General features: G+C 35.4%; 1 protein-coding gene across 1 annotated transcript; it reads left to right on the top strand.

Moving 5' to 3' along the window:
• Positions 1 to 21,390: 21,390 nt before the first annotated feature.
• Positions 21,391 to 21,756, top strand: LOC109136028 (uncharacterized). The gene has a single exon (XM_019251629.2). The coding sequence runs from the start codon at positions 21,391 to 21,393 to the stop codon at positions 21,754 to 21,756; it is 366 nt and encodes a 121-aa protein (XP_019107174.1).
• The last annotated feature ends 1,878 nt before the right edge of the window (positions 21,757 to 23,634 follow it).

The raw sequence follows: 23,634 nt of genomic DNA, 5'->3' as shown, positions 1-23,634 counted from the left end.
TGATGGATTAATTTTGAAAACGACTTTTTTAATAGGTGATATGATGATGATTAATACATATTTTTTAAAAAGATAGAATAAAGGAGGACAGACTGACAGTGTAGGATTGATTTTGAAAAAGATATGTTTTCTTAAAAGGGATGGAATATGATAGGATTGATGTGTAGGGAGAGATTTGTTGGATTAGGAAGGATAATATGGGATGAGGCAGACATGCATGAAGACTAGTTACCTAGCATGATCACTTTTATAGATGCACGTTTTTTTGTATAGACTTATTTTCAGGTGAAATATATTAAAATATCAATTATTACCTTTAAAATAGGTGAACATTGTTTCAGAAAAGATGACCTAAAAGTGCATGAGTGATGATGCAAAGATAGATCGAAACCCAACAAATAAACTGACGAAATTAAACTCCGGACAAGCGTGAAGCTTGCGCCACACGCAAGAAGATTCTGTGCCATGCAAGATTCTTGCGCCACATGCAACACACTTGCGTGCCAGCTAATCATCTTGCGAGCCACACAAGCTTCCTGTGTTTGACACATAATGTCTGCGATGCGTTTTTCAAGGTTTGATGGTTTATTTGCCATTTTTCGATGTTTTCTAGCCTAATTTGATAGGAATGTAGGGAGAGAGCATGTTGTACATAGAAAACAAGCAATCAGTAATGTCACATAGGCAAGACATATTACGCAATTCACACCATAGAGTCAAGATCTATGTTTGAAACTATTGTCAGGTTTAGATTAAGGCTTGAAAGGGTTTATGACTAAGAGATTGATCCCCCACGCTTTGTACCTTTGCTTTCAAAAGGTGGTCACGTGTAAGACATTCTCCAATCTCAAGTTGATACAAGAGAACAATGTCATAGTTGGGTAGGTTTGCTTATGACTAAGATCCAGCACTATCGCTTAACAAACTTTTTGGAAGGACAAAGTGCAAAGCCGTCGAGGGTGGATTCACGCATAGGACATGCGCTAATGAGGCAGGGATGTGTGTTCTTATAGTGGCCTAGATAAATAGTCATGCACATACAAAATTGTAATTTATTTAAAAGTATAAATAAAAAAACGAAATGCATTTTTTGAGTTTCACCCACTCATTTAAATAATAAATTTTAAAATCTTCCATTAGTGAAGTCGCCAAATTGTAGGCGTGTTTTTATTGCCTACGTCGTATGAGCCAGTATCTGACTACCTCATAGTAAAGGTTTTATTGAAAAATATTTTGAAATAGAATAAGTCGTCAACAATTCTCATAAGGAACAATCATAAACCTAATTGGATATTGGAAAATTGTAGGGACAAATTAGAGACTTATCCAATGTAGATTTCCCCGTCATGACTCCATAAATGGTCAATGAACCAAAAATTGAGTTCAGGTGTGATGGTACGAATAAGATCAAGAATCAAATCTGCCCATTGCCCGCCTCTACGTACGGTTGAGTCATGTCAATATGCAATTAAATAACCAAATAATATGTTAACGCAATCTAATAATTAATCTATGTCGGTTCATTAAACAAACAAATAAAAGACTTTTTTTTTCCACATGTTATTATGTGATCAAATTACTGGGAACCTAATCCAATCGTCCAATTAATCTAAATTTAGCATTTGAACACTCATCTAGGTCTCTAATTAACAAAAATAAGCAAGTGAGGTGATAAAGAAGCATTAAATCAAACAACATGCATATGAATAACTATAATATAATATGAAAGAAATAAATATAATATACAATATAGCGTTAGTTCTTTCAAGACCTACATTATGAGAAGTAAATTGTTAGTTAAAAAGGAATGGAATTAGAATTGACAATCAAAAATCATACCTTGTTGTCTGGGTCTTGTATTACGTTTTGTTAGATGACCAATCTTGAAGCTTGAAATAGGAAATTCCAAGGTATGAATTTGTTTGAATGTGACTTTTAGTGTTTTAATGTGTTTGAATATAGCTAAGTATGTATAGAAGTTGTAGGCAATCATTGGAAGAAGTCGTTCGAAGAAACGAGCTAGTTATAAGCAAGGGAAACAAAAAAAAAAATCGTGAAAAGATAAGGAGAAATTGTGCACCATACGCACATCATGTGTGCCACATGAACAGTCTGTGAGCCAAGCACATAGCCTGTGCGTCTCATGCATTGACAATCTGTTCCTTTTTTTTATTGTTTTAAGATTCTTTTTTATCTTTTGGTAAAATTTATCCTTTGAAATCCGAAATCACCTATCTTTAGGAATAAAAATCTGATTTTCTAAATATCCTTTAAAAATTAATTATCAAGAATAATTAATAATAAATTATTAAAAGGATCTTGCTAACAAACGCCACGGGCGCTATATAAGAAATATATTGTTCTACTTAATTACTCATATTTATACAAAACAATAGAATAATATATAATTTCAATGCAAAGCATTTAATATTTTTCAAAAGGAAAGAAAAAAACATTTAATTTCAATGCAAAACATTTAAATGCATTGCATTGGAATTATACATTATTATATTATTTTATATAAATATGAGTAATTAAGTAAAACAATATATTTCTTATCTAGCGCCCCTGGAGCGTCCCTTAGCTTTTGCCTTATTAAAAAATACAATTAATTATCAGGAATATCAATTGGGCCTTTGAATTTGGGCTTGGGTAGACTTTATATTTTCGAAATGCTTTTGGGCTTAGCGCGTTCGATTGCTCTTCCTTTTGATCAGACCAATTAAGATGATGTTATGTTTTATCACTTATACTATCTACATGGATAGACACAGTTTTGTTTCTACATATATGCAATATGATGAACTAACTCAGATATTACATAAAGAAAACATGCAACGGGAATTGCAAACAGACATTGCAGATGAAAAGTTGAATGAACTAACTATAGAAGAAGAGCCAAGGCATGATTCAGTTCAACAAGATGCACCAATGATAAGAAGATCTTCTAGAGATAGAAAAATGCAAGCAATGTACAAAACTTTGTTCATGACAATTGAAGATCAAGAAGCAGTAATGAAATGAATGTAGATGCAAACTGGGCCATAATTAAGGATCTAAAAGCAAGCCGCCTATTTACAGAATACTACCTATGTTCTCTTAAAATTGTCTTAAGAGTGAGAGAACCTTTGCATTACACTGAAGCAACAAGAGATGAAGGTTGGGTAAGAGCTATGCAGGAGGAGTTCGATGCACCTAACAAGAGTGGAACATAGGAAATGACAACGTTATCAGCAGGAAATAGAGCAATTGATAGCAAGTGGGTGTACAAGATCAAGTTTAAGCCCGGTGGAAGCATAAAAGGCTAGAAGACAGATTAGTAGCTATGGTTGATAAATAGGTGGAATCTAAGGATTACAAGCACACCTTTTCACTTGTTGCTAAGTCCACTTCAATTAGGACCCTCATTGCTCTGACAACTACCCAAAACTGGCAACTTCAACATCTAAATATCAAAAATAATGCCTTTCTTCATGGATATATATCTAGTCGAAAAATCATATTTGATACCTCCAAAAGGCTACGAATGCCTCTAATGATCGCGTATGCATGCTCAAAAGAAGTTTGTATGGCTTAAAAAAGCCCCAAGTCAATATAACATTGAGCTTTGAAGATATTAGCAGATCTTCAACAAGAGAAAATAGAAAAAAGAGAAACTAGGAGAGAGAAAAATTAAAGCTCTGAAGAAAGCAGTAGCTCATTATAGAAGATCCGAAAAATCAAGTAGACTTTACAATCTAATCTACTTATATACAAGCTAAGAAAGAAAGATGAGTTGTATTCTAACAAACTTGACAGTTGTCCTAACAAACTTGACAGTTGTCCTAACAAACTTGACAGTTGCCATAAAAGGAAACCCATGACAATAAGTTAAGAATCTTCATATTCCCCCTTCAAGCTGGAAGACCAAGCTTGGAAGATAAGAACTGATGTCTCGAGATAGGCAAAGCCTTTGTAAGAAGATCGGCAAGCTGGTGATGACTAGATACATGTGAAGTTGCAATAAAGCCTAAATCAATATGTTCCCTGATGTAATGATGATCCCTTTTTAAGTATTTTGTCCGCTCATGAAATTTGGGATTATGAGCAATATGTTGGGCAGTCTTGTTGTCACAAAACATGGTGATAGGAAGAGGAAGAGTCAGTTTTAAATCCTACAATAAAACAATAATCAACACAAGTTCACTAGTGGTAGAAGACATACTCATATATTCAGCTTCAGTCGAGGATTTACTCACTGTTTTTTGCTTTTTTGTTTTCCAAGAAATGAGATTGGAACCAAAAAAGACACAATAAGCACTGAGCGATTGGCTGCTAAATGGACAAGAACTCCGATCTGCATCACTAAATGCTGAAATACTGAAAGGAGAATCAGAGGAATAAAACAAACCAAGACTAGAAGTGAATTTCAAATACTTCACCACATGAAGAACTGCAAGCAAATGAGGCTGCCTGGGACAACTCAGAAACTGGCTGAGGAGCTGAACACGGTAAGAAAGATCAGGCCTGGTAATATTAACGTAGAGCAGCCTACCAACCAGCCGTCTATAAGTTTCAGGATATGGTAAAATGTCACCTTCATCTATAGAAAGTTTCAACCCAGTGGGCAGAGGAGAAGCAGCTCCTTTACAATGGTTAAGACCTGAATCAGCAATAATATCCTTGATATACTTTTGCTGAGTGAGCAGGGTACCACAAGAGCTTCTGTGAACTTCAATTCCCAAGAAATACTTGAGATTACCGAGGTCTTTGATCGTAAAAGCAGCATCAAGTTGAGATTTGACAACATCAATTTGAGATTGACTAGTGTCGGTAAGAAACATGTCATCAACGTATACCAAGATCACAAGAAACTCATTCTCAAGTTCTCTTGTGAAAAGAGAATAATCATGAAAAGACTGAACAAAGCCAATACTCTGTAAGAATTTGCATAATACTTTATTCCACTGCCGTGAAGCCTGTTTAAGGCCATAAAGAGACCTTTTAAGGCGACAAACTTGACCATTTTGGCCTTCTCATAACCAGCCGGCGGAGCCATGTAAACCTCCTCCTTTAGAAAACCATGGAGGAAGGCATTATTTATGTCAACTTGACATAAAGGCCAATGTTTCATAGTGGCAAGAGCAATAACGATTCTAACAGTGGGAAGCTTGGTAACAGGAGAAAACATATCTTTGAAATCTTTTCCTTTAACTTGTTGATAACCAATGGCCAACAACCTAGCTTTCAATCTTTCCACATGACATCAGGATGAAATTTGGTTTTGAATACCCATTTAGAACCTATAGCCTTCTCCCCCTTTGGCAATTCAGTTAAATCCTAAGTGTCATTTAACTCAAGGGCAGCTAATTCTTTTCCCATGGCTTCAACCCAACCATGGTGATTTTTAGCTTGCTTGTAAGAAGCAGGTTCAGCACAAGTCATAACATTAGAAAAGAAAGCCACGTCAGAGGGATTAAAAGTGACAAAAGAAGAAGTGTTTTGAAGGTTAGGAACACAGCAAATAAAATCACTATACTTCAGATTGGCGAGGAAGAATATATATGTTCAGGATGGGAAGAAGAATTAACAGGGTCAGAGTGGTTAGCAGAAGAAGAATCAGGGGAAGCTGGAGAAGAGGCAGCAGGATTTTGGGAAACATAATTTGAAGGTGACTCAGAAGAAGTAAGAATGGGTTGAGAAACAGGAGGAAGGATAGGTGATTGCATAGGAGAGGGAGGTGAGTTCTCAAGAGAAGGAAGAGAAGAAAGGTTAGAAAAAGAAAATTTATGTTCATGAAAAATGATATCATGGCTTACAAAGGTTTTATGAAGCTCTAGATCATAAACTTTATAACCTTTTTAGCCAAAAGATATCCAATGAAAACACATTTTCTTTCCCTAGGATTGAGTTTGTCCCTAGTGCGATCAACATTATAAGCAAAACATTCACACCCAAATATTCTCAAATCATTATATGAAGGAGCTTGACCAAGAAGGACCTCATAGGGAGATTTCCAATCTAAAATAGGAGAAGGCATCCGATTATTGAGAAGAGTAGCAGTTAAGACACAATCACCCTAAAATTTCTTAGGTAAATGCGCATGAATTCTTAAAGCTCTAACTACTTCTAATAAATGCCTATGTTTCCACTCAACTCAGCCATTTTGTTGAGGTACCCCTACTACACTGGTTTGATGAATACTGCCTTTAGAAGAAAAGAGTACACCACATTTACTTTGAATAATAAATTCAGTGCCTTGATTATATCTCACAACTTTAATGATCTTATCAAATTGAGTAAGAACATGTGCAAAGAAATCACAATCAGTTTTATAGACTTGCATCTGATTATGCAGAAGAAAAGTCCAAGTTGCCCTACTATGATCATCAATAATAGTAAGGATATATGAAGCACCATTCAAAGCATGAATCATATAAGGTCCCCAGAGATCCATATGAATCAAATCAAAGCAATTCTTAGCTCTGTTAGAACTCCTTGGAAACGGTAACTTGTTAAACTTAGCATATAGACATGTATCGCAATCACACAGTTGATTTATGGTATGAAAACCTGCAATGTGTTTCAGCTTACACAAAGAAATATGTCCCATTCGAGCATGAAAAATATCTACATCAATGCTAGGACACTTATTTGCAATAGAATTACTAGGCTTTACAAAAGCAGTGTTTGTAAGTCTAGGAGTATTAATAGCACAACCGTGAACTAAAGACGTAGCATCAATAGCAACAGTGAGAACCTAACGAGCAAGATCTAGGTAATAGAGACCTCTATCCTTTTGACCAACTGTTGGAGTTTCTGATCTAGTAGTATGGTCCAGAAATGTACATTCATGTTGATTGAATGTCAATACGAGCTTGTTATCTTCTAACAGCTTACCAACGGATAATAAATGATGCTTGAAATCAGGAATGAATAGAACATCCCTTAGAATAAGGCCTGAACTCAATAGAATGTCACCAAGAATTGTAACAGATTTGTATGTGTTATCAGGAAGACACACAGGAAGAATTGTATGTAAAGTTCTTTTTGAACAAAAAAGTGTAGCATCAAAGGTCATATGGTCCATAGCTCTAGAATCCACTATCCATTTGCCACCATTCATGGAAGAGAAAGAAAAAGAATTACCTGCAGAGCTATTAAAAGCTGATGAAGTGACAGGAGAACCAATGGCATTTACATTGGTAGAATTACTAGTGCGTTGAAGAGCCTTCATAACTTCTGAACATATAGTGATCAGTATCGAAGGAGAAATTTGTCCAAAGAAAGGAGAGGACGAACTTGGAACATCATCAACTGGACTATCAGCCAGAAGCATCAGACTTATTGCCTTTGTTCCATCCAGTAGGATAACCAACTATCTTGAAACACTTATCCATGGTATGGCCTTTAGCCTTGCAAAAGTCACAAAAAACCTGGACATTTTCTCCTTCTTCCAGTCTTTTCGGGCATCATTAGAATAAGGATTAACACCTCCATTAGGAGAATGATTAGAACTAGCAACATGAGGGTCTTCGTAAGGCGGTTTAACAAATCTTTGTGCAGCCAAGGCACTAATCTCTGTATTAATATCAGCATGACCACTAAGCTCTCTCTGAGTTTCTACTTGTTGAAGGAAGAATAAAGCCTTGTTGACAGAAGGTATCTGATCTATAGTGAGGATATTGCTAATAGTGGAATCAAATCCACTATTGAGACCAAGAAGAAACTGCATCACCTTTTCTTCATTCTCAAAATTAGCTAGTCTTTTGAGAAAATTACAACTACATTTAGTTAAGGCACCACAATCACAAGAAGGAAATTGCCGTAAAACCTTCAATGCATCCCACAGATGCTTCATTTTACTGTAATAGATCATTACAGTTAAGTTCTGTTGTCGCAAATTATCTAAAGCTTTCTTCAATTGATAAATTTGAGGTCCTGTGGTTTGACCAAATCGTTCAAGAATCTCATTCAAAGATTTTCAGCAGACTCAACTAAAGAGAAATCTATTGAAATTTTCGGTTTCAAAGAATTCAAAATCCATCCTATAACCATATAATCACAACACTGCCATTGATGAAACATATGATCCGAAGTATCAGGTCTTTTAGTAAAACCTTCTATAAAACCGAGCTTATTCTTAGCACCTAAGGCTCGTTTTACATTTCGAGACCAATTCAGGAAATTGTTCCCATCAAACAACACAGAGACGAGAGAAGTAGTAGAATTGTCTGAATTTGCAAGAAATAGAGGATTACTGAAAGAATTACCTCCATTGTTATGCAGCGGAGCATCTCCATTATTGGAAATCACGGGTTCTTCAGTAATAGCCATGATCAATTGCCAAATTTGAGCACAAATTGCAAGAAATTTGAAGAAGTAAAGATGATTGCGAACAAAATTGCAGTGAACAATTATACCGCAAAATCATGCAAGAATCAAGAAGATAAAAAACAACAAAATATGTGTTGATTTTAGAAGAAAATAGAACAAAATATAGCAAATGATGCGGATCGCAAAAAAAATTTGCTCAGATACCATGAAGATATTAGCAGGTCTTCAACAAGAGAAAATAGAAAAGAGAAAATAGGAGAGAGATAATATTAGAGCTCTGAAGAAAGCAGTAGCTCATTATAGAAGATCCAAAAAATCAAGTAGACTTTACAATCTAATTTACTTATATACAAGCTAAGAAAGAAAGATGAGTTGTATTCTAACAAACTTGACAGTTGTCCTAACAAAGTTGACAATAAGGAAACCGAGTGGCTGGCGCGTCCCAATCAAACAAAACAATAAAATCCAGAAATCCATTGAACATCAAATTAGCGACATCTTTCCGAGTTTTTCAACAAACTCAACTTCCTCAGCAATGGAGACGACAATCGTCGTTTAAGACCTCGAGAGCGGTGTAATTGATGCGATTTTCGAGGTCGAGTAAGAGGTCGAGGTTGCGAAGCCTGACATTGGCGTCAATGGCGACGACGGAGAAGCCGTGACGTGCGAGAGAGATGCCGATGTTAGCGGTGGTGGTGGTTTTGCCGACGCTGCCTTTACCGGAGGCAATGACGACGACGCATGGGGTGGAGCCTGCGAGTTGGGGTTTTCGATTGTATTGGAGGATTGATTTTGATGGGTTACTAATTATGGTTGTGGAGGATTAATTTGCCCAGGTAGGGTTTAAAGGAGTTGGATATGGAAATGGAATGAGAGAGAGTGGAGGTGGGAGAAGGAGCTTTCAGGGATAGCATTGCTACGCAACTTCACAAGAAGAAGAAGGGATGGAAATTTACAGATGGGAGCTCATTTTTTAAGGGGTGGAGAAAGGGAAGAAGATGAGTTTTTTGCCATAGCTAAATTGCAGATTTAGGTATTTTTAGGGTTAATTTGATTGGGAATTATATTTGTAGTCCTGAAAAATTTCCGTTTCCGCCATAGCTAGGGCTTTGAAGGTTTGTTTGTTGGTTTCTCTCTCTTCGACTTCAAAAATTACAAGGAAGGAAGAAGGAGAGGGGGGGAGAGGAGAGAGAGGGGGAAAAAGTAACCTCTAATTCAGTAAAAGTAACCTCTTATAATGACACTCCCAAGTAAAAGTAACCTCTTATAATTACAAAAACTAACCCCTATTCACTATAGAAGTAACCCTTTATAATTACAAAATTAATCCCTTATAATTACAAAAAGTAACCTCTATTTACTGTAGAAGTAACCCTTATAATTAAAAAGTAACCCTAATTTCAATAAAAGTAACCCTTATAATTACAAAAGTAGCACCTACTTTTAGTAGAAGTAACTCCTTAAATTACAAAAAGTAACCCTAATATAGTAAAAGTAACCCTAGTTATAGTAAATTAATCCCTTATAGTTACAAAAAGTAACTTATACTTTCAGTAAAAGTAACACCTATTTTATAGTAAAAGTAACCCCTATTTATAAAAAAAAGTAACCCCCTTATAGTTACAAAAAGTAACTTATACTTTCAGTAAAAGTAACCCTTGCATTATAAAAGTAATCCCTAGTTCAGTAAAATAACCCTTAGCATTCGATAAAGTAATCTCTAATTCACTAAAAGTAACACCTTAGCATTGAAAAGCAACGCGTTTTACTTTTTATGAATAAATAAGATTACTTTAAATATATAATAGGGATACTTTTTATAAAACTAATTAATGGGTACTTGTACTTTCTTATGATTACTTTCTATATATTTCAAGCTATTATATAATAATTAGAGTTACTTTTGCGAACATATGAGGTTACTCGAACAAATAAAATAGGTTACTCAAACATGTAATTAGGATTACTTTTATTAGCTAATGAGGTTACTTTTATAATATAATGGGTCATTTAAAAATATATATGAGGGTTATTTGTAGAATAAATGGGTTACTCGTATGATAAAATAAGGGTACAAATAATAATAGTTACTTATTATGAAATAATGGGTTCCTCGTATCATAAAATAAGGTTACAAATAATAAGGGTTACGCGTACATTCAGATAGGGTTATCCGAAAACAGATTCACGCTTAGGATTTTTTTAAAGGAGACACGAGCATCATTATAAGGCCTAGCTTGGATTTATTATTAGCTGGTCACGTCCTTATTTATCAATGTGTTAATGGTAAAATTCTAGAGGAAATAAGAGGAGAGAGAAAATAGGAAAAAAAGGAGAAATAAGAGGAGAGAGAAAATGAGGCAAAAAAAATAGGCTAAATGAGAGAGACATCAAAGAGTTTAAAAAAATTGAGAGAAAGAGAGGGGGCGTGCGTGAGAGAAGGGGGGGGGGGGGGTTGGTGAGACTTGAGAAAAAGGGGGTAGTGGCCACATCATTAGTTGAAGGTGTGACCCGTCTCATACAAAAGTTTGTGATAAACTAATAATCTTTATAAACTTACTAAGTTATTAACTTAATATAGTTATGAACGATCTAAGAAAAATAATCTATTTTCTCAGTAAACATTCTCGGGAAACGAGTTTTAACGTTGGTGTATGTATTTGACTTGCTCATGTAAGAAAAATCAAGCTAGATGAAACTTTCACTAGTGAAGACTTAGGGGAAATGAAGTATTTCCTTTTTTGGATAGAAGTGGCCAGAAATAAGGTGTCATGCTCAATCAGAGAAAATCTATCTCTATTATATAAGGGAAGGGGAAGCAATGGTGTCCTTTTTTGAAATGCCTATTTTGCCCCCCCCCCCCCCATTCTAAATTACAATTTCACTTCAAATCAAAGGGGCTTCAAACAAAAATACAAAATATAATTATAACAATCACTCACAATCAACTAAAATCATAAAATTGTATAATTTACGTTATGCAAATCACTAAAACGAGAAAACTTTATAAAAACTTAAAAATTCACTTACAAACTACAACCTAGGAAAAAATTGACTTGAAATCAAATAGTCAACTTTCTTTACAATTTATGAAGTACTGTACTTAGACCTGGCAAAGTTGGTCCTGATCCGAAAATCTGGTCCGAAATATCCGATCCGTGGTCCGATCAGGGTCCGAACGAGACGGTCCGAACCTTGATCCGAATCCGAAACGGTCCCGATCCGGTCTGAATCTCGATCCGAATAATCTTGACCGAAACTCATCCGAAATCCGAATGATCCGATATAATCTTACCCGATCCGAAATCGATCCGGCCCGATCTAAAACTGATCCGACCCGAAGGTAAACCGATCCGAAATTATTGGTTTCGATTAGGCTTTGATCCGAAATACCCGAAACTTATCCTTTTTTTATATAAAAAAAATATCATTGGCATAAGTATTCCATTCATTCCGATCCTGGTCCGAATGTAACTTGATCCGAAAACGGTCCGATCTGAATTGGTCTGGTCCGATTCCGATCCGAAATAATAGTCCGGACGATGACCCAATCCGAAACGGTCCGATCCGGTCCGATCCCAGTCTGAATGTAACTTGATCCGAAAATGGTCCGATCTGAATTGGTCCAGTCCGAATCCGATCCGATTGGTCCGATTGCCAGGTCTAACTGTACTTAATTCAAAAATCAACTAAAAAATTATAATATTAGAAATCATAAATAAATTCAATAAAATTTCTATTTTGTTCATAGAATTTAACTTTGAAAAGTAAAAAAAAAAAAAAAAAAATGGTGAGAGACTTAAGTGACATAAACTAAACCAATCAAATTTCGCAACTAAAACAATTATACTGTGTATGTCTAATTTTCAAATTTTGACTCTTATGCCGAAGAAAATCGAGTTTCTGTTTCGAAAAATATTCAAGCACGCATCGCGTGCAAAAAATTCTAGTACTAATACTCCTTCCGTTTCCTAAAGATCTTCCCTCTTTCCGTTTAAGGGTGTTTCCAAAAGATCTTCCCTTTTTTGCTTTATTCTTATTTGGCAAAACAAATTTCCCTATTTACCCTCTCATGTCACTATCATATGGTCCACCATTGCATTATTAATTCAATTTTATTCCTTTCTCTCTCCTACTTTAACCCCTTTTATTTGTTTATTTATCTTAACCCTTTCTCTCCCCTACTTTACTCACACCATTCCCCACACAACTTGATTTTCCTTGGTATTTGTAGGAACAGTAAGTGGGAAGATCTTTAGGAAACGGAGGGAGTATATTAAAAGGCGTGCGTAAACCAGGAACGGTGCCACATGGCGCTCTCCCTAGGGAGTTTTAGATCATGTAATCCATGTGCAATAAAAAAATTAGAAATTGCATAATATAGGTTTTGATCTCGTGACCTCAAGTTCATGTACTAAAGTTATAACCACTAGACCAAGTAGTATTTAGTGTTATCATATCAAAGTACAATATTAATAAATTGAAAATTGTCTTACCAAGAGCATAGCCCAGACCTAATAACTAGTTAATTCATGTAATATTGAACAGCGACACTGAAATTTTAAACCTGCCAAGTGTCCTTTCCCTATTAAAGGGGTGAAATTATCTCTTTATAAAAGTAACCTGCTAGAAGATCTCAAATTTACAAAAGTACTATAATCAAACTAAGGTACGTCTATTCACAAAAAAAAAAACTAAGGTACGTATTTCAACCTCATCGGGCTTGATATATATTTATTCATTGCAACTGTTGAGTCAATTCATGAATCAATCTAGAAAGTCTCACCTTCAGACAACTACACATCTCATTAAGTACCTTTACGGCTCGTTTGGTAGTCGTTAATAAATTGCGATAATGAGAATGAATTTTAAGTGTAATTTTATTAGCAAAGTACCCTTAAAATTTCCATGGGAGGCATTTTTTCTCCATGGGCAAGCAATCTCACCTCTAAACTTGTGTTTTTATGTAATCCCCCACATTTTTAAAGGATTTTCATAAATATATTTAAGTATTTATGTAATTATATTTAAATCCAAATGAGTTTGGAAAATGATTTGACTTTTAAAAAGGGTTGACTATTTTAAAAGTCAACTAAAAATATTTTTCTTAGCTTAATAAAATTTGTAATATTTTAATTAAGCGTGTTTTAAATAAGAGTTTAATTATTAAAAGCATATTTGAAAAGAAAACTTAATGGAATCGAAAGCCCAAAAGTAATAAAAAGGGAAAGGATAATTTGATGACTAAAGTCCTAATAAGCCCATCTTGTTAGTCATCAAAGTTTTAATTATTGAAATTTTTTTCCTAAGCCCAATAGGATTAGCCTATTTAAATATCCTAAAAACCCAAATATTTTGCCCTACACTATTTTCTCTCTCTCCTTGCACGTGACTTCCGAATTTCTCTCCCTATCGACATTTTCTCTCTCCTCTTCCTTGTGCGTGAGTTCTATTTTCTCTCAAAAATCGTTTCTTCTTCGCTAAGTAACGTTTCTTGTTGAACAAGAAACGTCACAATAATTTCTTGAAGCCAAAACCTGCTGCCGCCACTCCTTGCTGCTGTCAAGCCAGCCGGCTGCTTCTTCCTCTTATTTTGGTTGTTTTTCTTTACTTCTCCTTTAAGATTCCATTAAAGTCCTAATTTTTATTGTTATTTTATTATATTTACATGATTTACGATTTGAGTTATTATTTATTATGAAGAATTTGTTTGGTTCTCATATGTATAAAAGAAAAAATTTCAGATTTATTATTTTTAGTTTTAATCATGAAAGATGTGATTTTTAGGGTTTTAAATCACTAGAAATCGTATATTTAAAGTATGAATATGAATTTTGATTGGAATACGATTTTTATATGCATTTAAAATATTTTCAGAAGGTTTAGAAAATTTTATAGATGCTGGAAATTCAGAAAGTTAATATTTTAAGGTTTTTAATGATTTTTAATCACTAGAATAGTTGTACTATACTAGGGATTAAAGATAACGAGAGTTTAAATTATAAAAAGATTTTTAAAGACGTTTAAAAGGTTTGGGCGTTTTAAAGTTGCTGTATTTTTTTTAGTTCAAGTATTTACTTGATTATTTTATTGTTGTAGCGGAGAATTTATGTAGGGGACTTTTAGAATAAAAGTGGCCTACCGTTGCGTTTATACAAGGTACGTACATAGTCTACGTGCTATATGGTTTAGAAATGCCTTAGGGATGATTTTATTTTGTATCATGTATAGGACCTTGTTTGTATGTATATGATTTACTATAATTGCTTTACATGTTACTTGCCTTGTGCTGCATGTAAATGAGAATATGTATGAGTATGACTTGTTTGTATGGAAGTTTGATGCAACAAATAATTTCAGTTTGGTATTAATTCGTAAGTGGATTAATTAAGTAAGTTGAAATCAGTGTTACATAGATTTCTTGGAGATTATTAATTTATCTTATAAGAACCGTGGATCTTATTTGGTAAGTATGGATTATACCTAGTATAAGGTACGGATTTGTTGGCTAGGTTCAACAAAGGATAAAAAGGAAATAAAAGGAGTCTTGATTGATAAGTTATGATCACTTGTTAATTCAAAGATAAAAAGAATGTTGTTATGATTATGTGATTATTGAATTATGTGTTATTTGGTTGTTGTGGTGTCAACACAAGTAATAATTAATTTAACGTAAAGTGAAACGAGAAAAGTTATAGACTTTAGACTGGTGCACGTCTAGAGTTGGACACTAAGGGTTGGGGACATAGTCCGCCGTGATATGTATCTTCGAGGGTTGGATTGATCACCATTCCTCTTTAGTTCAAAGGTTCCTCGATATCGTAGGTCATTCTGGTTTACGGAGTCATGACCGTATTTCCTATTTTTGGTTGGTCAACTCGTCCAATAACTATTCCATTAAAGTAATAAAAGTTGGGTCAGGTGTAGTTCAGTAAAAGTTGTTTGTAGAGTATTATTTACTTATGTTATTATTTATTCCTACGAGTTATGTTTGTAGTATCATGCTTAGGATTATTTGTGTCTGATATGTAGTACTCAGCTTTGCTGATTACGTGCTTGTCTGTGTTTGTGATCATGGCTTTGCCTATTGATCCTGTGGTGATCCTTCGGGGGAGCAGAGTCAAGAAAGCATTGACATTACAGGTTCGAAGATGCATACCATTGGGAAATCTGGAATGGAGAGGCTTTTGTGACATTAGTCGTATTTAAGTTGTTTCTAGGAATTTATATTTCAAACTTTAGCTTTAAGTTGGTGTGTTTCAGTTCAAACATTGTTTGACTCTTATTTCATAAGTTTAATAAAGTTGGTTTTGTTTTAGTAAGTTTTCCGCTGCAAAATTCTGAGTAAGCCAAAACGTTATCACACGAGCGATAATGCCTGGGTAATTCTCTAGATTTGTTATAAAAGTATTTTCTTGAAAGAGAGAATTATCGGGGTGTTACATTTTATCTCCAAGGGGAAGCAATTTTCATTACCACTCATTACCTGCACCTACAAGGTGATATTGGATGGGAATGAAAATTCAAGAAGGAAAGTGGATACTTTAGAATAACTTAGTATTACCATGGGAATGAACAATGATATTTTTCACAAATTTACACACAAATTCATTCCCATTACTACCATTTATGAACAACTACCAAACGGGCCATATAGAAACTGTGAATTTGAGGATTTTTTACTCAACTGATTTTGTTATTAAACGGAGTGCCTTGTGTGACTAAAATTAGGGAAATTGTGCATTTAGTGCAAGATCATAGATAGTACATTGTGTTTTCCCAAGGAAATCTTTTATCTATTAAAATTCTATGAAACAAAAGACTGTCCAAGTATTGCATAGAGGTTTAGTATAGATGTATGTCTGAGACAATTAGTGAAGTTGTGTGGCTTGAAGGAATTATCACTGATATAGGGTACCAAATACCTACTCTAATTGATCTCTTTAGTGATAATAGATCTGCTATTAACTCAGCACATAACCCTATCTTTCATGAAAGGACGAAGCATTTCAAGGTTAATTGTCATTATATTAGAGATCATCTCACAACCGTCTTTCTAAATGTCCTCCATTTTAGATCCTTCCTGCAACTTGCAGACCTCATTACCAAGTGTTCAAGTGAAAAACACAAGCTTCTTTCCTTCAAGTTAGTATTATTGTCCCCAAATCCAACTTGAGATAGGGTATATTAAACATGTAGTATATAGTCATGATCCGCTATAACTCTCACATACCTCATGTATTGTATTTTGTACTTTTTAGAATGTAATACCAAGGATTTTTTTGGCTGATCCAAGAATTTCTACCAGCCATTTTGTCTTCTTTAGTCTCCTTTTTTGTACAGCTTAGGAGGTTTAGAGTAGGGATTTACTTGGTTTTCTAGGAGTAGGGATTTTAATTAGTGTTCAAGTATATATAGGAATAGGAGTATGGGTTTTACTAGTCTTAGAGCATTGTAAAAATTTCTCTTTTACATTTAGGCTCTGTTTGGTAGGGCGTAAAACATTTTCTCGGAAAATTGTTTTCCTCTATTTTCAGTTTTACATTGTTTGGTTGGCAAAAGAGTGTAAAACCATTTTCCCTTGGGGTAAAATTACTCTCCCAAGGATGGAAAACCATTTTCCTTTCAAAATGAAGGGAAAACTATTTTCCTTCTTTATCTTGTACACTCCTCTCACTACCTCCTTACTTTCCCTTTCATTTTCCTTTCATTTCATCATTTTTTTTCATCGAACCAAACAACGGAAAACTAAATTTGGAATTGTGTTTTCCATTGTAAATTGTTTTCCATGAAAATCATTTTACAATGAAAATATTTTACGCCCCACCAAACAGAGCCTTAGTACAGAAAATTGGAGAGATTATTTCCAAACCCCAAACCAACCTTGAGTCTTTGTCTCTTTTCAGGGGTTATTGTTGCAAATAAATTATAAAGGATGACATTCCTCTGTCAAAAGGATTAAGAAAGAAAAAGAGACCAAAATTAACTTCGCAATTGAAGTAAGACATGATCCGATTGACCCGCCAAAATCATGATAGCTATCTATACAAATATATTAAAAGGCGTGCAAAAATAAGTAGTTTAGGGTTTGATCTTGAGACCTCAAGTACATATACTCAAGTTTTAACCACTAGGCTAAGTTATATTAGTGTTACTATCATAAAGTATTATATTAATAAATAAAATTTTTTCTTACCTGGAGCACAGACTGGGCCTAATAACTAGTTACTTTTACAATGTGTCACGAGTCATTCAATACTACTCTATTTTCTAAGTTATTCGTCATACGGAGGCGTAAGCACCCTTTTAGGTATAGACACCCTCTTAGCTTAGTTTTAGTTTTTATAGATATATTTAAGATTGGTAACAATGGTAAAAATGTGATGCAGTTACATTAAGACTGTGACCAACTTACATCCAACTAGTACTGGATTATTAAACTTGAGAATATAATTGTCTTCAATAAAATAGCATTTTTTTAAAGTTAGTTAAATTAAATTACGACAGGAGAATAAACAATGTGAGTCGAGTTCGAATTTAGGGTAGCTCGATAGTCGACTCGACTCGCTATTATGTTAAGTCTAATTCAAGTTGAGTTAGTGACATAGGAAGGTCAGCTGCGAAGTTCGACGATGAAGCCCATCGCCGAAAAGGCCTGAAATGATTTCTACTAGTCCAGCTCTCGGTATCACAATGCTTAATAAATTACCTTTTCGGAAAGGGGAACGGGCCAACAAGTCAAAATCATATATGCCGTGATCGACAGATTTTTTAAGCTATCTGAGTTCGTTTAAGGCTCGAAAATAACATTTTAATTATTTTCGAATTTTATTATATCCTAATTTTCGTATTAGGGGTTTGTTTAGGCTATTTAAAAATTATTAGCCGTCATTAGAAGGCATATTTTTATCCGATTACTCTTTTCTAGTGGATTTCGGAGTTTTTACAAATTTATCGCTTGTAAATATGTTAGTTCGTTCTAGGAATTATACTTGCTTTTCCTTTGATAATTACGATTGCGTCAGGTTATATCAACGCATGATTTCTCCTTTTTTTCCTTTCGTATCTTGAACATCCATGGGAGAACCAGTGATGACAGCAGACGTTGAAGGAGTTACTGGCTTACTGCGGGTTTTACCACGGTTGTTACTGCTTTGACCGATTAGATGACTGCGTTTGACTACACATATGAACAATATGCCGAATAATATTAACCAACAACGAGAAATGAAAGAGGAACGGAATAAAGTTCCACGGGGTAGAGGCAAACAGATTGTTACCGTGGATAGTTCGAGTTATGCAGAAGAAGAGCCCTTTAAGGAACAAAGGAGTGATGAAGGTAATCATTACCATAAACATGATTATCGAGTGAAGGATGACATTCCGTCGTTCTATGGAACTATAGGAGTAGAAGAGTTCCTGGATTGGCAGGTTGACGTTGATAGGTTTTTCGAAGTGTTGGAGGTTCCTGAAAATAAACATGTTAAGATGGTGGCGATTATGTTCAAAAGTAATAGTGCTGTTTGGCGGGATAAGTTGCTAATACAAAGGCAACGACAACGGAAGAGGCCAGTCAAGACTTGGCGGAGAATGAAATAGTTGATGTTGGAGCGGTTTTTGCTAGAAGATTATGAGAAGATTCTATTCAAGATGTATATAAAGTGTGTCCAAGGGAAGAGGAATGTGACAGAATATACGGCGGAGTTTTTACATTTTTTATGAGCGAAATAATTTGGGACATTCGAAAAGTCAGAAAGTGGCTCGAGATATTAGTGGTTTTAAAGAGTTTCTACAAGAGAAGTGGGCTTGCAAATTGTGTGGATTGTGGCAGAATCATCCAGTTTGGCTTTGAAGGCCGAATTGATAGAGAAATCCCCTCAAAATTTCTCATCTTTCAGAAGATACTCACCGCAGAGTAACTTTGATTCTGTAGGTGATAAGGGTAAGAGTGCGGTCGCAGTCGCTAGCAGGGATACCTGCAATCATTGTAATGGGAAAGGTCACCGATCTAATGTTTGTCCGACCCGGAGAGTTGTTGTTGTTTTGAAAGGCAAATGAGAGGAGTTTGAAGGATATAATGATGAGCATGCAGATGTGGAGTTTGTAGAGGAGAAGTCTGATGAGAGAGGTAACTTTGTGCTGCAAAGGGTCCTGTTAACATCCAAAGGTGAAGGCTAGTGCAAAAAATAGTTTAAGTCTCGGTGTTTAATTCAGATGAAAGTTTGTAACTTAATCATGGATGATGGAACCACAAAACTCATGATAAGCCATACACCTTCGACTAGGTCAGCAAGGGGTTACAAGTTCGGGTCACAATGACTTGTAGAGTTCCCATCTCCATAGAGAAACAATACAAGAAATAGGTAATCTATGATATTCGTGAAATGCATGGTTGTCTGTCATATTTTACTTGGTAGACCTTGACATTGTTGATAATGATGTGACTTATTGGGGAATTGACAATGTGGTAATATTTACTTGGGGTACCCATAAAATTGCAATGGCTCCTGTTTTGAATTTTGACTATAAGCTAGGGGAAGAAATCCAACTTCTTTGTAATGACTTACAATGACAAAGAACTTGATGAGACTATAAAAGAACTGATTATGTTTGTCCATTGGTGGTTAAGGGGTTGTTAGGTGCTGAAAAGGAAGAAACCTCGAATCATGTAGAAGTGTTAGAAATCCTAGAGGATTTCAAAGAATTGATTGTTGATGAGTTATCAAATAACTTACCTCCCATGTGTGATATACAACATCAAATTAACTTGATTCCTGGTTGCAGTTTACCAAACCTTCCTTACTATCGTATGAGCCCTAAGGATCAGAGAATGAGATTTTGAAAGAGCAGGTTGAGGATTTGTAAAAGAAAAGGTTCATTCGGGAGAGTATGAGTTCATGCGCAGTTCCAGTTCTTCTATTAAGAAGGGAAATCAGTGAAGGATGTGTGTTTAAAGCAGGGTCATAAATAAAATAACTACTAAGTATCTCTTCCCAATTCCTTGACTGGAAGACATGCTTCATGGGTTGTCGCTCGTCTTCTTAGGTGTTTTCGAAGATAGATCTGCGTGGAGGATACCATCATATTAGAATTTGGCGTCAGCTGAGTGGAAGAGAACTTTGATGAACAAGGATGGGTTGTATGAGTGGTTGGTGATGCCTTTCGGATTGTCAAACACCCTTAACACTTTCACGCGGTTAATTAAGATCTTCGTCCTTTTACTAGTTCCTTTGTAGTGATTTATTTCAATGATATTCTGATTTATAGTAAGAGCATGAAAGAGCACCTTGAGCATGTGAAAAAAGTGTTGCAAGTGCTACAGGAGAACCAACTGTACATTAATCTAAAAGAGTGTACATTCTGTACCAATAAATGGCTTTTCTTAGGCTTTTGTTGTTGGTGAACAAGGGATTCAGGTAGATGAAGAAAGGTGAGTGCAATCAAGGTTGGCCCACACCTACATCAGTGGTTGAAGTTAGTGGTTTGCATGGCTTGACCACTTTTTATAGGAGATTCATCAAGGATTTCAGTACCAATACGGCTCCTATAACTTAATGTTTGATTAAAGGGAAGTTTCAGTGGGGAATTGAACATGATCGGAGTTTTGCATTGATTAAAGAGAAGCTTTATAGTGCCCCAGCGTTAGCCTTCCCAATTTTAATAAAGTGTTCTAAGTTGAGTGTGATGAACTGAGGCCGGTATTGGTGCAGTTATGTACCAAGAAAAGAGAACAACAACATATTTGAGTGAGAAATTAAGTAATGCACGACATAAATAGAGTACTTATGATTAGGATTTTTATTTCGTATTTACAGCTTTAAGACAGTGGGAGCATTATCTGGTTCAAAGGGAGTTCATTCTGTTCACTGAACATTAAGATTTGAAGTTTCTTCACAACCAGAAGGTGATAAATAAGATGCATGCTCGGTGGGTTAGTTTTCTGCAGAAATTCCCTTTTACTATACATCATAAATTAGGGGAATTGAACAAGGTGGCAGACACATTGAGTAGGAGAGCTTCCTTACTCATTACTTTAGTTCAAGAGATCGGATTTTGAGTGTTTGAAGGAGTTATATGAGGAGGATGCTAAATTCAAGGAGTTATGGGCCATATGAGGAGGATGCTGAATTCAAGGAGTTATGGGCCAAGTGTAGTAAAGGGCAGCCTAATGGTGATTTTCATATTCGAGACGACTACCTTTTTAGAGGGAATCAGTTGTGCATCCCTTTTTCTTCCTTGAGAGAAAAGTTGATCAGAGATCTTCATGGTGGTGGACTTGGTAGGGACAAGACAATTACTGGTTTGGAGAGGTATTATTGGCCTCACTTTGGGAGAGATGTTGGTGCTATAGTCCAAAGATGTCATGCTTGTCAAGTGTCCAAAGGTCAGTCCCAAAATACTGGTCTTTATATGCCTTTGCCTATTCTTGATGATATTTAGCAACAGATTTTGTGTTGGCTTTACCTCGCACTCAATGAGGCATGCATTTTTTATTTGTTGTTGTGGATCATTATTGCAAGATGACGCATTTCATTGCTTGTAAGAAAATTATTGCTGCTTCAAATGTAGCAAAGTTGTTTTTTAGGGAGGTGGTGAGACTTCATGGTGTTTCTACCTCTATCACTTTAGATAGGAACACTAAGTTTCTTATTCATTTCTAGATTACTCTTTGGAGGATGTTTGGGACGACGCTAAATGGAAGTTCTACAACTCATCCACACACAGATGGGCAGACTGAGGTTACTAACAAGATCATGGGGAATATTTTTGGTAGTGTTTGTGGAGATAAACTGAAGCAGTGGGATTTGGCATTATCCCGGGTGGAGTTTGCGTACAATAATGTAGTACATTCGGCTATGGGGAACCCCCCATTCTCTCATGTTTACACTTCTGCTCCTAGGCATGCGGTTGATATGATTAAATTGCTTAAAGCTCCAAGAATTAGTGTAACAGCGAGTGATATGGCTGAGGGGATCAGATTGTTGCTCTTAAAGAAGTTGTCAAGGCTAAGTTACAAGCCACAGGGCAGAAAAATAAGGTTTCAGTGTGGGAGATGATGTAATGGTGTTTTTGCATAAGGAGAGGTTCCCAATTGGTACTTACAGCAAGCTAAAACCACGCAAGTATGGCCCGTTCAAGGTGATTTGCAAGACCAATGACATTGCTTATGTGGCAGCTCTTCCAGATGACATGACCATATCCAACACTCTCAATGTTGCTGACATTTATGAGTACCACACAGATGAGGTTATTTATGAAGATACGAACTCGATGGCGAGTTCTTCAGAGGTGGAGCAGACTACCGTAGGAAGGTTAGCTGCGAAGTTCGACGAAGAAGCCCATCGTCGATAAGGCCTGAAATGATTTCTACTAGTCGGGCTCCCAGCCAGTATCACAATGCTTAATAAATACCTTTCAAAAAAGGAAACGGGCTAACGAGTCAAAGACAATACTGCAATTCTTTTTAAGCCATCTGAGTTCGTTTAGGGTTTGAAAAACAACATTTTAATTATTTTCGGATTTTCTTATTTCCTAATTTTCGTATAGACTATTTAAACATTATTAGCCGTCATTAGAAGACATATTTTTATCCTAATAGTAATATCTGAGAGTTTTTACTCTTTCTAGTGGATTTCAGAGTTTTTTTACAGTTTTATCGCTTGTAAATCTGTCAATTCATTATGGGAATTGCGATTGTTTTTCCTTTGTTAATTCCGACTGCGTCAATTAGAGTACAGTCGAGCTCACTCAAGTCGAATTTTGACTTAGTTAAGTTTTGAGTGTCGATCTTGATAGCTCAAAGTGTCTTGTTTTATTAATACCACTAAGTTAGACAATATGTGGATTTCGCACCTTGCTTCTGATGTTACTTGATTATCAAGTACTTTTCTAACGAGCTTCTGAGTCGAATTTCGAGTTGTTCAACTCTACGTTCCAACATTTTGAGTCTATATCGAGCTTCCTCTAGCCGAGCTTTGCTCGAGTTGATCTCGAGTAAATTAAGAATTGTCTCGTCTCATTTACAGTCATATTTGAGCTAAAAATATGTTTATAACACATAATAGAATAAGGGCATCTTCTAGAATGGGAAAGATGCTATAAGAAAGCTAATTATATGATAATTATTTATATGATAATATGTGGTAAAAATTATGTAATTCCCACAACATGTTTTATCATATGAGCAAATTACTTCTTGATACTCTTGTGCATGAAACTATTGGTGAGCTTGAGTGTGTATTAAGATATAAATTTGAGTTTCTAATGCGGAATATAAAAAAAGGAAAAATTGGAATTAAATAATACGATCTCAAGAAT

This window comes from Beta vulgaris, chromosome 9 (assembly GCF_026745355.1).
Source record: "Beta vulgaris subsp. vulgaris cultivar EL10 chromosome 9, EL10.2, whole genome shotgun sequence".
NCBI classification, from domain to species: domain Eukaryota; kingdom Viridiplantae; phylum Streptophyta; class Magnoliopsida; order Caryophyllales; family Amaranthaceae; genus Beta; species Beta vulgaris.
Note: the sequence above shows the minus strand (reverse complement) of the source record. Positions and strands in the feature narration are given on the sequence as shown.